The 22,368-nt window shown below is 42.4% G+C and overlaps 2 protein-coding genes and 1 long non-coding RNA gene across 5 annotated transcripts in view; 2 read left to right on the top strand and 1 right to left on the bottom strand.

Annotated features, from left to right (window-relative positions):
* The window catches only part of LOC138952013 (uncharacterized), a 259,836-nt gene that overhangs the window by 36,121 nt on the left and 201,347 nt on the right, over positions 1-22,368 (top strand). The gene's annotated exons all lie outside the window — the stretch shown is intronic.
* LOC138952002 (serine beta-lactamase-like protein LACTB, mitochondrial) lies at positions 6,942-22,185 on the bottom strand. 2 transcript variants are annotated; one of them, XM_070323578.1, is made up of 7 exons: positions 21,804-21,885; positions 19,904-19,970; positions 18,985-19,182; positions 15,957-16,230; positions 10,740-10,905; positions 7,960-8,138; positions 6,942-7,371 (listed from the first exon to the last, which is right to left on the bottom strand). In XM_070323578.1, exons 2-7 carry the CDS (start codon positions 19,967-19,969, stop codon positions 7,085-7,087), a joined length of 1,170 nt encoding a protein of 389 aa, XP_070179679.1. In that variant the 5' UTR covers position 19,970; positions 21,804-21,885; the 3' UTR covers positions 6,942-7,084. The 2 variants fall into 2 exon arrangements, with proteins under 2 accessions (XP_070179679.1, XP_070179680.1); XM_070323579.1 differs by lacking the exon at positions 21,804-21,885 and adding an exon at positions 22,047-22,185 and having other exon boundaries at positions 6,956-7,371.
* Positions 19,125-22,368, top strand: part of LOC138952003 (S-adenosylmethionine-dependent methyltransferase Rv2258c-like) — a 63,344-nt gene continuing 60,100 nt past the window's right edge. Inside the window, exon 1 of one of the 2 annotated variants that reach the window (XM_070323580.1) lies at positions 19,125-19,142. In XM_070323580.1, the coding sequence (XP_070179681.1) occupies positions 19,140-19,142 (3 nt within the window). In that variant the 5' untranslated portion in view covers positions 19,125-19,139. Of the gene's footprint in view, positions 19,143-22,036; positions 22,173-22,368 lie in introns of those variants that run through there. The other variant, XM_070323581.1, reaches the window with a different exon arrangement.

Genomic DNA, 22,368 nt, shown 5'->3' with positions numbered 1-22,368 from the left:
AGAGAAAAAACGGCTTCGCGATGCGCTAAACAATGAATTGTTTACGGTATATAATATTTTATTTACGGTATATAATGTATTATTTACCAAATCATGAATTATATAGCGGAAACCTATTATATAGCTATATAAAGCATTATTTAGTGTAATAATACTATTTCAAGGCAAAAACAGTAAATAATAAATTATTTATCTAAATAATAAATTATTTATCTAAATAATAAATTATTTATCTAAATAATATTTTATTTAGATAAATAATATTTTATTTAGATAAATAATATTTTATTTACATATAATATTTTATTTATCTAAATAATATTTTATTTAGATAAATAATATTTTATTTATCTAAATAATATTTTATTTATTTAAATAACACTTTATTTACATATAATATATTGTTTAGAGAAAACGCGTAATTATTTATAAATAATGAGTTATTTACAAACACAATCTCTTATTTATGCTAAACAATGCATTATTTAGTGCTCTGGGCTCTCTTTTTTCTGTATCTGTAAATAATGCATTGTTTAATTTAAACAATGCATTATTTAGCTAAATAATGCATGATATAGCTAAATAAAGCATTGTTTAGCTAAATAACGCGTTATTTAGCTAAATAATGTGTTATTTAGACATCAAGAGCTAAAAGGGACTTTTGCACCATTCGGATTGCCATAGATATGGGCAGCAGTCTATTTTACTTGGCCAAAGACTGTTTTCGGCACAGAGAGAGAGAGAGAGAGAGAGAGAGAGAGAGAGAGAGAGAGAGAGAGAGAGAGAGAGAGAGAGAGAGAGAGAGAGAGGAGGGGGAGTATTTTGTGTGTGTGTGTGTGTGTGTGTGTGTGTGTGAGTGTGTGGCATTGGCGTTATTATCCAAATAGTCAAGAGCTGACAGCTTAAATGCAACGGTGTACGATTTGATCCGCGGCATCTTGTAATCATTGAATTGCAGGCGTTTAGATCCAAGGCGTGCAGACACACGTGATAGGGTTTGCAAGAAAGGGTAATCATTCACAAAACTAGCAGATCAAGTGCGGAATTTTTATTTCCCCTGATTTCAATGGTGTAAAGTGGGGGGTGGGCGCTTACAAGGTACTATACCCTATGCACGGTTTTGGACTAAAAGTGGGGGGTGGGCGCTTACTCGATACTGGGCGCTTACAAGGTACTTTACGGTAATTACGTCACTATTCTTGGTTTACGGTACCATTCGGCGGCTTTGCTACGAGTATGCCATAGTCTTGGTTGGCCGAGACCTTGCACCGTTCTATGAGCCGAACCGCAGTTCTATCCCACCGCGAATTCCGCCCGCCGTTAAGAGTCGTTTTTGTGATTTATTTCGCATTTAGGTCCCAGGTAACATTATGAAGTTTTAATACGATCAATCGGACCTATTATCAAGTTAGTGTATCAACTTTTGAACGAACTGCGCCCAGTAGTTTCCCAGCAATAAGCTGTTAAGTCGAGACACACAGACAGACAGACAGACAGACACACAATTAAAGTCTGCTGGACCCTTGTACTAGCGTACTCGGGGAAAAGTTATTTACTCACAGAAATTCCTTGTAAATCTCTTGTGTGTAGTCACTTCTGACACCATGTTACGTTATGGCCTGTGTGTGTGTGTACATGTATATGCTTTGAATAAACACTAAACTCTCAGACAAATGAACAGGAAGCTCAATCTATTTGTCCAAATCGAGCCGTTTGGGGATAACCATTATACAACAATTTCAATTAAAACTTCTTGGCTGCACCTGGGAAATTGACACGTACGCCTTCGTTCAGCCATTTGAAACCCTCCATTGCTTCACTCCCTCAGACTTTGAAATTGCTTTCACTGGGTGTGACAACAATCTCAAAGTTTGAAACCAATGGAAGTACGTGAATATCTGTAATTCTGATGAATCAGAACTGATTTTCTTGTTTAATTTTCTAGAATTGCATCCCGTCTCAAAGACCTGTCTACGAGCAAACATCATTTGGGTGTTGTTTTTCTTTTATTACACTGATTCTCTTTTTTAAATTTTGTTAATCCATGCCCTATACCTCACTGAGTTGATTCAGTGTGAGACGACTTACATGTACCTAATGCCTAGTTTCAGGTAAGAGGACCCAGAACAAAACTGACAAGATGTTTTATTTATTTACCTTTTTTTAGCGTGAAGAGATTTTCTGAATCAGACTTCCGTTCAAGCTAAAAGTTAAACTGAACATGCTTCTTCTTTGTTCTTGGGCTGAAACTCCCAGGTACACTCGTGTTTTTGCATGAGTGGATTTTAGCGTGTATGACCATTTTTACCCCGCCATTTTGGCAGCCATACGCCGCTTTTGGAGGAGGCATGCTGGGTATTTTCGTGTTTCTATAACCCACCGGACTCTGACATGGGTTACATGATCTTTTCCGTGCGCACTTGGTCTTGTGCTTGCGTGTACACACGAAGGGGGTAAGGCACTAGCAGGTCGGCACATAAGTTGACCTGGAAGATTGGAAAAATCTCCACCTTTAACCCACAGACTATGCTTAATCCAGGGATGTCGTTAGGCGTCGGACATCGGACATAGACCGATTAAAAGGCTCAAATGTCCGATTCATGAGCGCGGTCATTGTCCGATTAGAACTCCATTCCTTCGGACAGCGCGTTATTTGATAATTTTCCTTTCATGATAAACAAGAAGAGCAAACGCTCGATCGAGTCACTTTCGCAGTTCTGAATATTATATGAGGCATCAGATGGACAGGAAGAAATTGCTATTCACAACACAATGAGTCACGTTCACATAAAATTTGAGCCCGGTCACTTTTATAGTTTCCGAGAAAAGCCCAACGTTAAGTTGTGTGTTGCCGAACAGAAAAGGCTAGTTATCTCCCTTGTTTTTCTGATAACGTTCGTAAAAGGCTACAGATGTAAATACTTTGATGTAAAGAATAATCCTACAAAGTTTCAATCACATCCGATGAACTTTGTCAAAGATATAAAATGTCTAATTTTTCCTTTGACGCTGACCTGTGACCTTGAAAAAGGTCAAAGGTCAACGAAACCATCGTTAAAGTGTAGAGGTCATTGGAGGTCACGACTAAACAAAATATGAGCCCGATCGCTTTGATAGTTTCCGAGAAAAGTAGTCAAAGATATAAAATGTCTAATTTTTCCTTTGACGCTGACCTGTGACCTTGAAAAAGGTCAAAGGTCAACGAAACCATCGTTAAAGTGTAGAGGTCATTGGAGGTCACGACTAAACAAAATATGAGCCCGATCGCTTTGATAGTTTCCGAGAAAAGTCCAACGTTAAGGTGGTGTCTACGGACGGCCGGCCGGCCGCCCGGCCGGCCGGCCGGACAGACTAACACTGACCGATTACATAGAGTCACTTTTTCTCAAGTGACTCAAAAATCTCCAAAAAGTGACCGAGCTCTCTCGCGTACAGGCCTGTGCACTGAAGTTGTGCAGTGCAGATCTTGCGTTTTCCGAACCGTTTGCGATATGAGCCGTTTGCGTACATCCGTCTACAGCACACTAAAGTTAGGGGAATGGGAGACAACTCCAACTGACCAAGGCTCGCGTCTGCTTTAATTTGCTTTCGGTTAGAGTGGAAGCGCACGGCGCCGAATTATGCCACCATAAAAAGCTAAAGCCTGCCAAACAACAACAAAAGCTGAACACGTTTGGCGTTTCAACGCCATCGTGTGCTACATTAGGGCCAAGAACATGGGAAAACACGGCTAGCAATAGCATCATTGTGGAAAATGACAGCGCCAATGACAGTGTCACCGCTGAAACCTCCACAATCACGGAAAGTAAAGTTTCGTGACTTGAAGATGGTGTCGGTACAACAGGAAATTCGCACAGAGCGTCTTTTAATAAGGTTAACTATTTATGGCTGACCCTGTTTTGTACTAGTTGGTTAGAATTTGACAGCAAAGAGACCATCTGAACATAGGTAAACTGTTTTGTCGAATATGTCAAGAAAAAGCTCTGTCAGGAAATCATGCAGTTTGTGTGCCAATCAAAGTAAGAGTGCTGACGTTTTTGGTTGCTTTTTAGTTTGTTTGTTTCTTTTTTGTGTGTGTCCTGTTTGAAACAAAAGTAATAAAACAATGTACGCACACAATGTTGGTGCATATACTGATATCAATCAATCAATCAATATGAGGCTTATATCGCGCGTATTCCGTGGGTACAGTTCTAAGCTCAGGGATTTATTTTTTTATTTTTTTAATTTTTTTTATGCAATTTATATCGCGCACATATTCAAGGCGCAGGGATTTATTTATGCCGTGTGAGATGGAATTTATTTACACAATACATCACGCATTCACATCGGCCAGCAGATCGCAGCCATTTCGGCGCATATCCTACTTTTCACGGCCTATTATTCCAAGTCACACGGGTATTTTGGTGGACATTTTTATCTATGCCTATACAATTTTGCCAGGAAAGACCCTTTTGTCAATCGTGGGATCTTTAACGTGCACACCCCAATGTAGTGTACACGAAGGGACCTCGGTTTTTCGTCTCATCCGAAAGACTAGCACTTGAACCCACCACCTACGTTAGGAAAGGGGGGAGAAAATTGCTAACGCCCTGACCCAGGGTCGAACTCGCAACCTCTCGCAAGTGCGTTACCACTCGGCCACCCATATGTGTGTGTGCACATGATTTTGTGTTTTGCACAAAATTTTAATGTCTTATTAAAATGTCTGAAAGCAGTCAAATGTCCTATTGATGCCGAAGAGCTCAGGACATTTGTCCTATAGGTATGAATTTGTGGCAACATCCTTGCTTAATCTGAACATCCCATCTAGGATTAGGTCCTATGAAATCTCCACAAAGTCATTTTTTGTCACGATACAAGTACAAATGTTCTCATTATTAAGCCAAAAGTCCTTCGTTCAACATTCCTTCTGTAATGTCATTGTTGCACTTGAAACCTTATTCTTGATAATGGCATCCCCTCCAAATAACATTCCTTAATGCAAATGTCTGACAAATCTGTTTCTGTATACAGATGTCATCTCGAATGCTATACCTTCATCAGGCCTGGGAATTGATTTAAGTAAAATTTCTGAAAACTAGGGGGGTCCGAGGTCCGGGGGCATGACTCCCCGGAATTTTGTTGAAATCTAGATAAAAATCTGTGCAATCTGGCGCATTCTGAGAGTATGTTTGATGAATTTTACAAAGCAAAAAAACTCACCAAATGTAATACATGTGTGGTTTTGCTAGTAACCAACGATCATTTTAATCCCTACTGAACTGCGTTCCACATTACAATCGTTCACTTTGCGTTTGCCACTTGTAGGCTCATGCGGGTGGAATCTCACAGATTGAAGGGATGGTTTTATGGAGGACATTGGCAGACCCGTTTACCCGCAAAACTTGACAAGAGTAATGGTCAAGTCAAAAATAGTAATCTGATGACCAAAATAGTAACCCAGTGGTTACAAACGCCAGCATTAGCAACACAAACCTAATTTGAAGCACATTTGAAAATCAAATCGTAGTGTGGACTCCAATGGAGTTGGGTTTTTTCTCCCAAAATCCTAAAAAAATAGTAATAAATTACTCCAAAATAGTAAGGTTAAACAGGTCTGCATTGGTCACACCAGGCAGATTGTCTTTTTCGACTTTTTTCTCTTGATTTTTTTTTCTTGGAAGAGGAATTTTCCGCGGACACAACTTACGAATTCCGCTGAAATAATCTATTTTTCCGTGTCCCATTTCATCACAGTATTTATAACTTGTTGACTGAATGATATGGAGAGAAGTGAAGATGGAACAGAACACTGGAGGCTTGAGAGTTAAATTGTGCTGACTGAAAACTCCTGATAACTAATAGTCATTTTGAGCTTCAATGCATTGGGGCGTCACTTGGATCATACTATTGCCAATATTGGATTATGGATACATGGTTCATTACGTTAGTATGCACCATTACAATGTTACCATTGTTGTGTGAAAGTGGGTTTTTTGTTTGGTTGGGTGGTTTTTTCTTGGGGTGGGGGAGTGAGGAGAATGTCTTTTTTACCTGATCCAAACGAGTTGAATTTTAGTCTGCGAATGCACCAGATTGCACAGATTTTAATGTATCATTTAAACATTTTTCGGGGGAGCATGCCCCCGAATCCCCCTAGAAAAAAAGGATTTCCTCTTTTTTCATCACAAGAGAGTCCCACCCCTGAATTTTGTTCTCTCAATCAATCAATCAATATGAGGCTTATATTGCGCGTATTCCGTGGGTACAGTTCTAAGCTCAGGGATTTAGGTTAGGAAAGGGGGGAGAAAATTGCTAACGCCCTGACCCAGGGTCGAACTCGCAACCTCTCGCTTCCGAGCGCAAGTGCGTTTTCACTCGGCCACCCAGTCCTCTCTGAAATGAGTAGCTTTTCTCAGAAATCTCAGGATCCGAGAAGAATTCCCATGCCTGCTTCGTGTGATGTATGAACCATCCAGGCAGTTTAGTGTTCAAACATTCAATGAGGTCTTACTCCCGAGCTTTGGGCGGGGATGAAGCTCAGTCGGTAGCGCGCTGGATTTGTATCCAATTGGCCGCTGTCAGCGTGAGTTCGTCCCCACGTTCGGCGAGAGATTTATTTCTCAGAGTCAACTTTATGTGCAGACTCTCCTCGGTGTCCGAACACCCCCGTGTGTACACGCAAGCACAAGACCAAGTGCGCACAAAAAAGATCCTGTAATCCATGTCAGAGTTCGGTGGGTTATAGAAACACGAAAATACCCAGCATGCTTCCTCCGAAAGCGGCGTACGGCTGCCTAAATGGCAGGGTAAAAACGGTCATACACGTAAAAGCGGTGGGAGTTTCAGCCCATGAACGAACAAACAAACTCCCGAGCTTTGAATTCAGTATGCTGACCCAACCAAATCAGTCCAAGGACACCTGATCAAAGACTTTGGCAACATTCAAAGCTGTCTTAGTGAGACTGACTTTGATCAAGTTTGTAATGATCGCCACGGTCACACCTTTCAGAGGAGTCAGAACAGAATCATCTCCCTTGCCAACCTCTCCACTGTTAGAGGTGGGAAGAATCAGCAGCACGCTCGAAGCACCAATGGCAGCTCACGTGTGGTACACATAAAACGGCTGACTTCGGCCAAAACCGAATTTGCGTTTTTCTGGCATTACTTCCCACCCCATGGCGTACAAGTTGTCTTTGCTGTGTTGCGTTTTTTCCACTGGCCGCCAGATTTGCTGCATGGTGGCAGGCTTCAGGTAGCCAGGCAGGTTGCAAGAGTGATGTGCAGAGCCAAGGTCGCTGCTAGGCTGATGCATGCCCGATGTAGGTGTCACAGCATTCCTGGGTTGTGGAGTGGTGTTTATGTCTTTGGGAGGAGCGGTTTTGCTGTCTGAAACACAATGCACAATCCTGTTAATGTTGCTCTGCAGAGCATGAACTCGAGTAATTTGATTATTATTTCTTGCTCTTCTGTGTTCTTGGGCTGTAATTCCCAGGGCTTTAATTTGTATGCTCGTCCCCCCGCACCCCCCCCCCCCCCCCCCACCTCACCCCTTGCCATTTAGGCAACAATACTATGTTTTACAGGGGAATGATTTGCAATAGCTAGTATTCTGCTACTTTTCCAGTTACTGGTTGATTACTTCGGATTTTAAAATTTGCATAACTAGCTTAGAAAAAAAATGCAAGGCAGAAGTTTCAGACCTTGCATACTGTCATGAAAGCACATTCTTCAGCTTCGACAAGTTTTGCTGTTTTCTTGCACTCACGTTCAGACTAACACACCAACAAAGAGCCAAAAACGACTTTGATCTCATTACATCCCTTCTAATGAAATGACCCGGAATTGTAATCGCGTTCAGGTTGAGGGGCTGGCGCCCAAGACGTGCGATTCCCAATAAAGACCCCTCCATTTTACGATCAATTTCTCCAGACAATTTAACTTTTGAAGGTCACAACTGCGAGGTTTTTAATGTACCTTGTTTCTGTGCGGTTTGACTGCCATGAGCCTCTCTGTACTGGTAGCTGTAGAGCATGGCGTTGCCAAAGTGGACCAGGTCGGTAACCGTTGACAACATCCCGCCCCCAGCGTACTTGTAAGCGCAGTCCACATAGGGCGCGTTCTCCAGGTGGTGGTTCTTGTTCCTGACGTAGAATCTGAAATTTTTTTTTTAATTATCTGAGAAATAAGGTTAATAAATGAGTCGATCACAATTTTAGATATTAGGAAGGCCAACAGTCTGACAGCAACGTCAACAGCAGGCATGCACGCGGCCGGACACACACATGGACACACAGGCATGCACGCGGCCGGACACACACATGGACACACAGGCATGCACGCGGACACACACATGGACACACAGGCATGCATGCAGACACACACATGGACACACAGGCATGCATGCGGACACTCACATGGACACACAGGCATGCACGCGGACACTCACATGGACACACAGGCATGCACGCGGACACTCACATGGACACACAGGCATGCACGTGGACACACACATGGACACACAGGCATGCACGCACACACATGGACACACAGGCATGCACGCACACACATGGACACACAGGCATGCACGCGGACACACACATGGACACACAGGCATGCATGCGGACACACATGGACACACAGGCATGCACGCGGACACACACATGGACACACAGGCATGCACGCGGACACACACATGGACACTCAGGCATGCACGCGGACACACACATGGACACACAGGCATGCACGCGGACACACACATGGACACTCAGGCATGCACGCGGACACACACATGGACACACAGGCATGCACGCGGACACTCACATGGACACTCAGGCATGCACGCGGACACACACATGGACACACAGGCATGCACGCGGACACACACATGGACACTCAGGCATGCACGCGGACACACACATGGACACACAGGCATGCACGTGGACACACACATGGACACACAGGCATGCACGCGGACACACACATGGACACACAGGCATGCACGCGGACACACACATGGACACACAGGCATGCATGCATTCACGCACACACAATAACACACACCACTCAAGTGAGAACAAAACTGAGGAAAAAAAGAATGAAAAATGTGCAAATAAGGAGGGAGCATTCCAACCCCTTGCAAACAACTCCCACCCCAGGAACCCCCTTCGTACTACAATGGCACATCCCTTGGAAGACCTCCACAAATCTGAGAAAATCAGGTCTTAAAATGGAGGTAAATTTACAGAGTTCATGAACTTTCTTTTCTTTTCTTTCGTTATTTGGTGTTTAACGTCGTTTTCAACCACGAAGGTTATATCGTGACGGGGTAAGGGGGGGGGGGGGGGGGGGGGGGGGGAGATGGGATAGAGCCACTTGTCAATTGTTTCTTGTTCACAAAGCACTAATAAAAAAATTGCTCCAGGGGCTTGCAACGTACTATAATATATTACCTTACTGGGAGAATGCAAGTTTCCAGTACAAAGGACTTAACATTTCTTACATACTGCTTGACTAAAATCTTTACAAAAATTGACTATATTCTATACAAGAAACACTTAACAAGGGTAAAAGGAGAAACAGAATCCGTTAGTCGCCTCTTACGACATGCTGGGGAGCATCGGGTAAATTCTTCCCCCTAACCCGCGGGGGGTGAGTTCATGAACAGAAAGTCTGAGAAAAGCAAGGTCTTAAAGGGAGGAAGTCTTAAATTGGGGGTCTGGGCGGGGATGTAGCTCAGTCGGTAGCGCACTGGATTTGTATCCAGTTGGCCGCTGTCAGCGTGAGTTCGTCCCCACGTTCGGCGAGAGATTTATTTCTCAGAGTCAACTTTGTGCGCAGACTCTCCTCGGTGTCCGAACACCCCCCCGTGTGTACACGCAAGCACAAGACCAAGTGCGCACGAAAAAGATCCTGTAATCCATGTCCGAGTTCGGTGGGTTACAGAAAGACAAAAATACCCAGCATGCTTCCTCCGAAAAAAGGCGTATGGCTGCCTAAATGGCGGGGTAAAAAACGGTCATACAAGAAAAATTCCACTCATGTAAAACACACGAGTGTACGTGGGAGTTTCAGCCCACGAACGCAGAAGAAGAAAGTGGGGGTCATAAAAGAGAGGGTCCACTGTATTCCATGTTTACATATCAAAAGGTTGCCAAGCACCAGCTATGTCATTGTGGATTTGTTTGTTTGCTTAACGCCCAGCCGACCACGAAGGGCCATATCAGGGCGGTGCTGCTTTGACATATAACGTGCGCCACACACAAGACAGAAGTCGCAGCACAGGCTTCGTGTCTCACCCACTAGTCGCATTATTCTGACACCGGACCAACCAGTTCTAGCACTAACCCCATAATGCCGGACGCCAGGCGGAGCAGCCACTAGATTGCCAATTTTAAAGTCTTAGGTATGACCCGGCCGGGGTTCGAAGCCACGACCTCCCGATCACGGGGCGGACGCCTTACCACTAGGCCAACCGTGCCGGTCTGTCATTGTGGATGTAAAAGCAGACAAGAATAACAAGTGGAAAACAACAAAAACATTGTTCGCTCAGAGGTCAATCGCTAGCTGGCACTATGATTTTGGTTGAGCACCTCAAAAGCCCACATGTGTATTTTCCTTTATTTCGTGGTGCACCGAAATTAAATGACAACAGTGAACAAATAAAACAAAAGGCCAACCCTCCGATTAGCATATGAATTATGATGCAATAAGGGCCTTTGCTGAAACAAGCACGACCACAATCTCCCCTTGCTTACCTGGAGCGGTTGTAGATGAGAGGTTCGTTCTCATCCAGGTAGGTGCTGTCAAGGCCAAGGTCACTGATGAGGAGGCGAATGAGGTCGGGAAACTTCCGCTTGGTAGCACCCTCTAGCACGGCAGCTATCAGCGTCCAGCCGTGAGTTGTGTACAGAAACTTGGAGTCTGAAAAATATACTGACAAAATATACTTTTTAAAGACAGATTCTTCTTCTTCATCAATGGGGCTGAAACTCCCACATTAACATGTTATTTGCACGAGTGGGATTTTAAGTGTATGACCATTTTTACCCTTCCATTTAGGCAGCATACGCCACTTTCGGGGGAAGCATGCTGGATATTTTCGTGTTTTAATAACCCACTGAACTCTGACATGGGTTACAGGATTTTTTGTGTGCGCTTTTGGTCATGTATGCGTTTAACGCCGTTTTCAACAAAGAAGGTTATATCGCGATGGGGGAAGGGGGAAGATGGGAAAGAGCCAATTGTCAATTGTTTCTTGTTCACAAAAGCACTAATCAAAACTTTGCTCCAGGGGCTTGCAACGTAGTACTGGGAGAATGCAAGTTTGCAGTACAAAGGACTTAACATTTCTTACATACTGCTTGACTAAAATCTTTACAAAAATTGACTATATTCTATACAAGAAACACTTAACAAGGGTAAAAGGAGAAACAGAATCCGTTAGTCGCCTCTTATGATATGCTGGGGAGCATCAAGTAAATTCTTTCTCGTCCCAACCAATATGGGACTCCCCCTAACCCGCGGGGGGTATTTATATCATTATTATGTCAAAAAATTAAAGACATTTCAAAATGCATTATGAAAATCAAACAATGATGAATATTATCACAGAATTATTTACTTGTTTCCAAGAGAAACAGCATGTAGAGTTCCGTGAAGGAAGTTTCACTGAATTGCATTTTAATTAAATCAGGAATGGAGTTCCACAATAAGGCGCCAGAATAAGAAAGACTTGATTTGTAAAGGTCAATTCTAGGGGTTGGGGTAATTAATTTGTTTAGTTTTCTTGAATTATTCAGTTTGAAATTTGAGGCAATGAATGTAGGTGCATTCCCTGACATAATTCTACGCATCATTACACCTTTGTTATAGGTTTTTATAATCAGACGTAGAGAGAGATGCATTTTTTAAAAGAATTAATTTAACAGCTCGTCTATGTAAAGAGCACAAGTGTTTCAAAGTGTTTGCACTTGCAGAGTCCCACACTGTGGACGCATAATCAATAGATGATTGAATATATGCCTTGAAAAAAAAAAAGAATTCCGTGTGCGTAGGTCTAGAAAGTGTTCAAGTGTGTACACACCTCATCACAAAGGACTTTAACATCACTGTTTTTATCACCAAAATACTCTTGAAACACTTTAAGTGCTAAATAGGGCCTGAAATTCAACTTCCCTTGTATCTCTACTAAGCTTTTTGCAAATCTATTTCTCGTACATGATGTGTACATCAAATCAAAGGCATTGAATATTGAAAAAGCATAGAAATGAGATCAACTTACTCATTGATGTCCGTAATGGTTCGTCGGTGCTGCTGATTGAACCACCTATAGCACGTGTAGAGCACATAGGGGTTCAGGCAGACTGGTGCAAAGCCTGGGTGGTCTGTGACACAGCCAACCTCATCTTCGGTGATAAGTGCTGCCATCTCTGGTAGTTCATGGCAGCACCTGCTTTCACGGAGTGTTCCCATGAGAGAGCAGCATCCACAGTTGCACCTGTCAGCACAAATAAGCACAAACAGCTGAAATTGATTTTTAGAAAGTAGATCAAGGTTGATTTCACCCACATTTATGAGGGTACAGAGCAGATTCAATCAACAAACCCTAACCCACGACAATAGCAACCAAACACACACACACACACACCTAGAACTTAAAAAGATACATTTGCACGTATGTAAGCAGTTCACCCAATGAAAAAAAAAGATATTTTGAGCATGTAAGTGTAACCAAGTGCGAGGGATTTGTGGTGTAGGGGAAACAACTACGTTAGTCAAAAAGGGATTGGACCGCGGGTTTGTTTCCCTTTGCGTTGCTGAGGTTAAAATGTAGATTTGTTGCAAATTATGTTTTGACAACAAAATACGTTTTTGTGTTATTAAGATTTTATTTTGATTGACAGGGTATGAGTTCACAAAGGATTTGTGAGTTGGAAAGTGGTTTGAATCACGAGTACTGAAGGATTTAGGTTTTTGGCAGGAGAGTATTTTTGGGTCATGTGATTGGAGACGCGCGCGAAGATGTTCCTTTTCCGCCTGACTGAGAAGTCGAGAAGACATGCTGGCGTAGTATTGAGAAAAGAATCGGGAAAGAAATTGAGATTCTTGGCAGAATCCGGTGATCTAATGTGGTAGATTGTGATGCCAGACGTGGAGGTAATTTTGATTTTATATTTGTATGATCGATGGTGAGATTAAGGATGAAAATTTGTTGGATTTGAAGTCAATCAATCAATCAATGAAGCTTATATCGCGCATATTCCGTGGGTACAGTTCTAGGCGCTCTGCAGTGATGCCGTGTGAGATGAAATTTTATACGGCCAGTAGATTGCAGCCATGTCGGCGCATATTTACCTTTCACGGCCTTATTCCAAGTCACACGGGTATGGTAGACAATTATTAACTGTGCCTAAGCAATTTTGCCAGGAAAGACCCTTTTGTCAATCGTGGGATCTTTAACGTGCACACCCAATGTAGTATACACGGGGGGGGGTGGTTCGGACACCGAAGAGAGTCTGCACACAAAGTTGACTCTGTGAAATAAATTTCCGCCGAACCTGGGATCGAACTCACGCTGACAGCGGCCAACTGAATACAAATCCAGCGCGCTACCAACTGAGCTATATCCCCGCCACAAACTCGCGTGGTGCTTGTTGTGAGAAAAGCCTGTTTGTGGATGGCGCCGGTGCAAATCATATTTTTGATGAAAATTGATAATTAATCACAGGTATATTGGTAAAATAGGATGATATTTTGGGAGAATATTATGTTGGTAGTTATAAGGAATGGTTTTGAAAACGATTGATCAGAAAATTGAACTTTTAGTTGAGTTGTGAAAGACAGTCTATTTTTGACGTTGTGGGATCAAAAAGGGAAAGATTGAGGGTTTGAAAGTTTGGAGTTGTGTGATGGTTTGTTAATATATAGTATAAATAATAGATTATGGTGGGGAATCAGGACGCTTAATGTCAGAAACTGGTGGGTAATGTATGTTTGGACAGATTTTGATTGTGTAATTAGGAGGCGGCATGTATTGCTTTGAACTTGCATATGGCGAGGTGACGTCACAGGGTTGATTAAGAGTTGAAGTGGAAGCGTGATGTGACAGCCGAGACTATGTTGTTAAACCGTGTTGTACACAGTATTAGAAGAAAGTGTACTATGATAAAACATAAATTGTGGTAGATTTCCGGGAAAAGTATTAATTTCATAGTGAAGTCAGCCAGTAACCTGAGATGACAACATCTTGGATACGACAGGAAATCAAAATCGTTAATTTAGTCGCTATTGATAGTTCCGTAATAATTGCAGATGGAGGAGGATGCCGCGGTTTTCATGTTCGGCCAGAGGTAGCGTGACCGAGAGAAAAGGCATGAGAAGAGGTTCGTACATCCTTTCCTTTGCTTATAGTTGAATTCAGTGAAGAACAAGATGGCATTAATGTGTTATTAATGTAGTGTTAGCTTTGTTAATGAGTTGCATTGAAAGAATTACGACAGACATTGTGAAGATTTGATGATAAAATCGCCATTTAAACTTGGTGAAAGGGAGTGAAGAAAATTATGTTCTAACACAGAGAAGGCAGGTAAGAGGTTGTAATACCTTGATGTACATACCCACTGTGAAACAGGCAGTAATGTACCCTGGGTGTGTGTGCTTTTGTGTTTACAGGGAGCAGACGTCGTTTGTAGACTACTCTTTCCTAAGGGGTTTTAGGTTCAGGTTTCAGTTTAGGTTCAGGTTTCAGTTTTAGGTTCAGGTTTCAGTTTTAGGTTTCAGTTTCATAGTTTAGTTTTAGGTTTTATTTTTTTTATTTTAGATCTAGTTTTATTGTCTTACGGGGTTCTCTCGGTAATCATTATTTGTGACTGTTGTGAACGTCAAGTGTGCTCTCCCCGTATAGTGTAATCCAAACTTTAACCGGAAGTTGTGATGACATTGTCCATGGTAGGGGTGTTTGTAATAATTGGCATTGTGAAGAGGACAGTGTATTGATTTTTTTGATAAAAGGATGGTTGTGTGATCTGCTAGTATTGGGGTCGGTGAGTGCCCTGTAGATGTATGAGAATGATCTAGCATGGGATTAACCCTTTTGTCGCCTGACAGAGATATTGTACGCTCAGGCTGAAGCCCACCAATCCTCTGAGAACTCGTCTTGTCTGTACGTATGTGTATTAGCTGCCATTATATTAAGAAATAAAGTACAAAGTGACAACATTTATTGTGTGTCGTGGTGGTGAAAGCAGACGCGAGTTTGTGTTGTAATTGTTTTCTACGTTTGTTCTGTTTTGTGAAATTATTTTATATTATTAATTAGTTTCAATTGGCCAAGTCTTTCCTGGTTCTTGTTTTATTCTTCAACGGGGTCTCGAGACACGAGCCCACGGCAGGCCTTGGGTTAGATCTCCCCCCAAGTAAATATTGGGAGTTCAAAACTAGTTCCAACCACTCTTCTTATATTTTTATCACATATTTGAGTGAGAGAGTGGAAGTTGGCAAGTTCGATCCGTGCAAGTCTCGCAAGAGGACGTAGTAAATCCTCTCCCAGTAGCATGGGGCAAGCTAGGAAAAGATAACTCTCGCTGCAAACCACACCCACTCAAAAATCCGGTCGGCGATTTGGCTCCGGACCCCAGGGTCAGGTTACGGCAAAGTACGTCGTTTTGAGTGGTTGGTTGTGGACAATACTGACCGGTACCACTAGCAGATACATAGGGCTAGAGGTGCATCGACATTTTTTTCGCCAGGTCGCGAGAATTCTATAAAATAAATGCAAGCGAACTTTTGTCATTTTTTTCTTTTTGCGATAGGGCGAGTGCACCTCCGAAATTAGTTGATGAGAACGTAGTCGGGTGTTTCATCTTTCATTAGCAACTGAGAACGATGGACAGACAGAGACAGACACTAAGAAACAACAAGTTTCTTCTTCAGAGAAACCAACACTTCAAGCTCAAACACAAGGCAGACCGTACCTGGCTTATGCACAAGAGGGTCATCTTTAAACAGAGCGAGGGCCGACTCAGTGGAGTCCAGTTTGTCTTTGATGTAGTACTCCTCCAGCAAAAACTCTCCCGTTACTGCCAGCGTTTTGGAGGGATTCTTCTTCTCCGCTGCTGGAGCTGAGGGGGCTGTAGTGGTGGCAGATGATGCGTTATCTTTGGCAGCGTCCTTTGTTTTGAAGTAATCTTTGCTGTAGTGACGAACGCCTGACAGGTGTGACACCAGTTGCCTTGTGGTAACTGTTACCTGAAACCGAAGTCTGTTCAGTGAATCAGGTGAACGATGATGTAATATCATCTTTGGCAGTGACCTTCGTTTTGAAGTCATCTTTGTTGTAGTAACGAATGCCTGACAGTGGCACCAGCTGTCTTGTGGTCACCTTTACCTGCAAGCAAAAATCGAAGTTACAGTGAATAATGATGCGTTATCTTTGGCAGTGTCCTTCGTTTTGATACCTGTTACCTGTATTCACAGTTTTACAGGTGCATGTGTCATGTAAAACAGGGAGCTGCATTAGATCAAGGAATATTAAAAAAAAAGTTTTAAAAAAGTAAAACACTTCAATATGCATACCTGTCAAGTCCTACGCATTCTGCGTAATTCTTACGGGTTTTCTTTTTTTTGGGGGTCCTACGTCGTATACCTCAAACCATACGCATTTTCACCATTTTTTTGTTTTTGTTTTGCTGGCATGGACTGCCGTTCATTTGTTTTTGAGGAGGAGCTTGCACAAGCAACACAACAGAAGTTCTGGCATGATGTGCGCCAGTTCTACGTGGCCTGTGTGAGGAAAATGTTGAATAAATTTCCATTTGGCAGTGAAACCCTGCAACACCTTTAAGTGCTGGATCACAGTCTGGGAGCTGACACACTGACTGCCTTCTTGCAGGTCAAAATTAACTCTGATGCATGCTGCCATGATTTTAAGGTGACTGGCAGCATGATTGACAAAGCAAAGATTTGCACAGATGAATATGTACAACAAAGAACACAAGTGACAAGTGACAAGTGACAAGTGAGAAAAAAAATGAACGAACAAGAGTGCAGTGTAAATGTACTACATGTAGTGGTAAATAAAGAGCAGTTTGTGTAGAAAGGAATTTATGTGTTTTACTTTTAGTTTGCGAAAAACAATCTGATTGGTTTAGTGTGTATGCGTGAGAAGTTGAATTTGTGCGTTTAACCACATCCTGATCCACGCATTAACTATGGTTTTTGATCCCCAACTATGGTTTCTTATGCCATTTACTATGGTCAGAGGCCAAAAGTACTTGACAGGTATGAATATGGTCCTATAATATGGCATTTAATGATTAAAATGACAGGTTATATCTGACACTGACAGTCAAATCCAACAGCCAATCAGCCTGAAACCATTCTGATCAGTATACCTCATACTTGTACACGTACTTATATTATCACCGTCTGCAATTGTTTGAAATCACAAAGTCGTGATCCCAGTGGTACAGCTGATGTTGCCTCATGTCAACACTTGATATTATTCAAATCACCAACGTTAAACAATCCTATTGACAGCTTGTTACACACACATTCTTAAATCATAAAAGAATTCTTTTTCATCAAGACAGGATCAGTACAATTCAAAGTTTTGAAAGCTTGAAAAAAGAAAAGCCCGGAAACCTGTCACGCAAAACGTCTTTCTCGTAGCAGACGATGGTTCTGCATAGCGCCAGTTCCTCTGAACGGTCAACCGCCACCGCTCTAGTTTGTGTGACTTGCAGCCGTTTCTTGCGTTTTAGATTCAGAGGTACACAATAACGTGCTATTGCAGATAAGCTTACAGCGAGTCGCATTGAAATCACAAACTGACGACTAAATTGTGAAACAAGAAGGGCAAAGCCCATATGACTCACATGCTTGACCTTCTGCTTTACACATTTTTCCTACCAAAATACATGTGACCTTGACCCAAGGTCAAGGTCATCCAAGGTCATGCAACACAAAGCTGTTAATTCAAGACATAGGAAGTACAATGGTGCTTATTGGCTCTTTCTACCATGAGATATGGTCACTTTTAGTGGTTCACTACCTTATTTTGGTCACATTTCATAAGGGTCAAAGTGACCTTGACCTTGATCATATGGGACCAAATGTGTCTCATGATGAAAGCATAACATGTGCCCCACATAATTTTTAAGTTTGAAACAGTTATCTTCCATAGTTCAGGGTCAAGGTCACTTCAAAATATGTATACAATCCAACTTTGAAGAGCTCCTGTGACCTTGACCTTGAAGCAAGGTAAACCAAACTGGTATCAAAAGATGGGGCTTACTTTGCCCTATATATCATATATAGGTAAGGTATTCAATCTCAAAAACTTCAGAGAAAATGGGAAAAATGTGAAAAATAGCTGTTTTTTAGACAACATTTATGGCCCCTGCGACCTTGACCTTGAAGCAAGGTCAAGATGCTATGTATGTTTTTTGGGGCCTTGTCATCATACACCATCTTGCCAAATTTGGTACTGATAGACTGAATAGTGTCCAAGAAATATTCAACGTTAAAGTTTTCCGGACGGCCGGCCGGACGGACGGACGGACGGACGGACGACTCGGGTGAGTACATAGACTCACTTTTGCTTCGCATGTGAGTCAAAAAAGGAAACTGGATCACACGGGTTCACAATGGCTGAGGAGGGGTAAGATAAACCATGCAAAAATAAATTCTTTAAAAATTGCTTGCTCTTTACGTGGGCACCTAGGATGTTCTCAAGTGGTGAGTGTTTGAATGAAAGGGTGTTTGTACTGTGTGTAAAAGCCTGACAATGTCTGCGATGGTTTACGGGAGGCTGACTGTGCCTTTAAGTTTAATAACATTATAACCCTAATTAATTGGTTTTGATATTCATCCTCCACTAGGACATATGTGCCTTTGGACCATTGATACATGGTATTATTGTGTCATTATCGTCAAAGAGAATTCGCAATCACAATCACATGCATGCAAATTGCAATACCACAGTTGCACAAATGTACAGACCTTTTCCCCATTTACTGTCTTCTCAGGGAACTGAGGCACATAGGCTTGCACAGGCTTGTCAAGGTCAAGGTCACCATTCTCCATCGCCTTGGCAACTGCAGCCATGGTGATAGACTTGCTGATGCTGGCGATTCGCATAACTGATTCCGGCTTGCATGGTAAGCGATTCTCAACATCAGCGTAACCAAGAGGCAAGACCTGAAGAATGAGCAAAAAAGAGCAGTTATTTTTTTGTCTGTTTAAAATGGCAGCATGAAGGGGGTTGCACACGTACACATATCGCACACGTACACACATCACACACACTCACTCACTCACAAACACTCACACACACACACACACACACACACACACACACACACACACACACACACACACACACACACACACACACACACACACACACAAGAAACAAATAAATACACATGTGTTTGCAAAAAAATTCTCACTCACAGAACAAGAAAATTCTGTCATTCTTTTTACAACATGTACTCAAATAGCTCTCAAATAGCTGACATGTAGGAATTTTGTAAACAGTGACAGTAAAACCTCCCAGTTACGACCTTCAATTTCAAAATGTCAAGAAAAATTGGTTGTAAAATGGAGGGGTTCTTCATTGGGAATCACACATTACTGATCACTAACGGAGACACCCACTGCTCACAGTTGCGCGAGCAAGAGTTGAGGCAGCTAGGCATCAGTGATTCAGTACACACAGTTGCCATGGGTAAACTGAGATGAAAGTCGTTGTTGGTCGGTCAGAGAAAAGAGGACATTGTTCTTGGGACATCAGAGGTTTTATTGTACTGTCTTAGTGTCTACTGACATTCCCATATTTCTGAAATGTTTACAATATGCATATATATATAACAGCAGGGGGGGGGGGATTATGTGTGGGGAAATCTTATTAAACATCTACCTTGTGTCCAAACAAGCTGACCATCCACACTGACAGCCACCACAAGACCAGGCGAACCACATTCATCCTGAAAAAAGACAACAACAACGTAGTCATCTTTCAAATTCTGGGACAGGCTGATCTTTCTTAACCCAGTGTGGGATTTTCAGTGGGGCGACCACCCCCAACCCAGCGCGTCCCCGGGTGGCGGATAGGGGAACGGTCTTCAGATATGGAGATCAGCCGCTTGCGGCCGCGGACCAAACTGGCTCCGGGTGGGATCCCGGCAAATCCTCCCCCCTGTGCTCTCAGGGTAGGACGTACGGGCCATGAGCTAAGGGTGAGGTAACCCCGACAGAAAACCCCGAATGCTGAAGACGGAGGACCCGGGCCGCACGGCGCATTCTAACAAACCACGGGTACACGCACTTACGCAAATGACAGCGATGTCCCTTACTAGATGAGGAACGAAAAGAAGTGTGGCCGTCACCAACTCCCTTGCAGACCAAACTATACGGCAGTCGACAGGAGTTGGAGAAAACGACAACATTTATCACCAGTGCTGGACTGATTGTGTAACCTCTGCGAACGCCAAGAAGAAGAAGATCTTTCAAATTCATATGTATATATGTATATATATACATGTATATTCCGCTGATGACGACATTGGAAAATAGATCTGTTCATCCTGGACTCAGGCCTGGCTAAAAATCAATGGTGATGTACCTTGTCTTGATGCTAAATGGCGTAACTGACAGACAGACAGACTTCCATACACTAAGTAATTACAGCAATAAATGACACACAGATTAAAAACCAGCACCTTGAGCCAGTATGTGCATACTCGGTCAGTAGTCACACATACAGACACTCCCAAACACACACACACATAAAGCTGAATGGATTTAATTCAATACACAAGATCAAGTTCAAGCTTACTTCTGCCCATGTGTCTCTGCATGATTGTGTAAATTTATCCTCATTTTATTTTTAAGAATTCCCCCTTTTAAGGCCTAATTTTCTCCCTTTTTTTGCCTAAAAAAAGGAGGGTTCTTAAAAGGAGGGTTCCATTTTAAAAGTTTGCCTCTTCCAAAACCATTGAACCGGAACCTAACAAGAACAACCAAACACAGCGAAGCAAATATCACTTCATACAACCAAAATTTAAAAAAAGAAATACTCAGTTTAATAAAGCCCAGCTCAAAAGAAATTAATTTATTAAGTCACCAGGAATTGAATAAAATTATCCCTGCAGTCTGTGGGCTTTATCATTCAGATGAGATGTATGCGTACATATGCTTAAGCTCAAACTATGAACAACCAGTTACCACATTAAAAGTATCAGATTATGTTTTCAGTGTTCATAATCATACTATCCAGCATTTTTGATCTGTTTTTATGTATGCAAAAATAAAATACATGTATTCAACTAAAAGATGATTATCAGATCCTCTTTCGTACAGGTATACCTGATTACTACTACTATTATATTAAAACAGTTACTAACTTACTACAATATTGAATAATAATATTGATCTCAAATGACTCCAGTGGTGTCTGTCTTTTTCGGTTTGCATCTTTAGAATGGAACAACCAACTTCAGTTGTGCCGCTCAAACTCAACGATGAACAGACTGGCCTGTGGTGTATGCCCCCCACTGACGCGCACACACCTGGCAGTCTCAAACATATATATACAGTGACACGCACACGCACACACACACCTCGCAGTCTCAAACACACAGTGTGACAGTGCAGTGACATGACACGCACACACCTCGCAGTACACGTCCTCGCAGTCTCAAACATGCACTGTTTACGATTGCAGAATTTCGCACGCAAGCATGCAAGCACACAAAACCACACAAAGTTTACTCATGGTTTGAAACATTAACATTTTGTCCGATGAAAATACGTCTTACTCTCAGTCACACAAAATATCATTGCCCAAACAGTCGCTAAAGCAGCAACATGCAGCCGCCATCTTTGAAAAGTAACGTCATAACTAGTCACGTTACCAGCGTCACGTGAGTAATAGGGTGCTGGATTTGCTGGCGTGTATGATACACTACTACCTAAGTGGCTAAGTAAACCCCAATGTAGGTCAATTAAACTCAACTTCCCTACACAAATTGCACAGTCACTCTTCCTGTAACAACACTTACTTCCGGTCGGTGCATCTCGCCGAATGTGGAAAACGCTGCACTTGACTGTCCAGAGTTTGTCCACGATCTAGCTCGCACCTCTGCAGACGGGTTCTGGAACCGACTGACCGTCAGATTTACACAAAGGTGAGGCAAATTTCCTTCGAGAAATTGTTGCGTAAGAGCCGGCCTGAGCAAATTAGCTGAAGCGAGCTTCGGAAGCCGTCTGAACATGAACAGTTCGCGTGTTTTGTTGTCTGAAAAGCTGTCGTCTGCTCTCCTGCTTTCTCCTTTGGCGTGTTTTGTGTCCAGCTTAAAATCTTTTGGTTGATTTGGAGCTGGA

This window comes from Littorina saxatilis, linkage group LG17 (genome assembly GCF_037325665.1).
Source record: "Littorina saxatilis isolate snail1 linkage group LG17, US_GU_Lsax_2.0, whole genome shotgun sequence".
Classification (NCBI taxonomy): Eukaryota; Metazoa; Mollusca; class Gastropoda; order Littorinimorpha; family Littorinidae; genus Littorina; species Littorina saxatilis.
The sequence above is the reverse complement of the archived record's forward strand: the minus strand, read 5'-3'. Positions and strand labels throughout refer to the sequence as shown.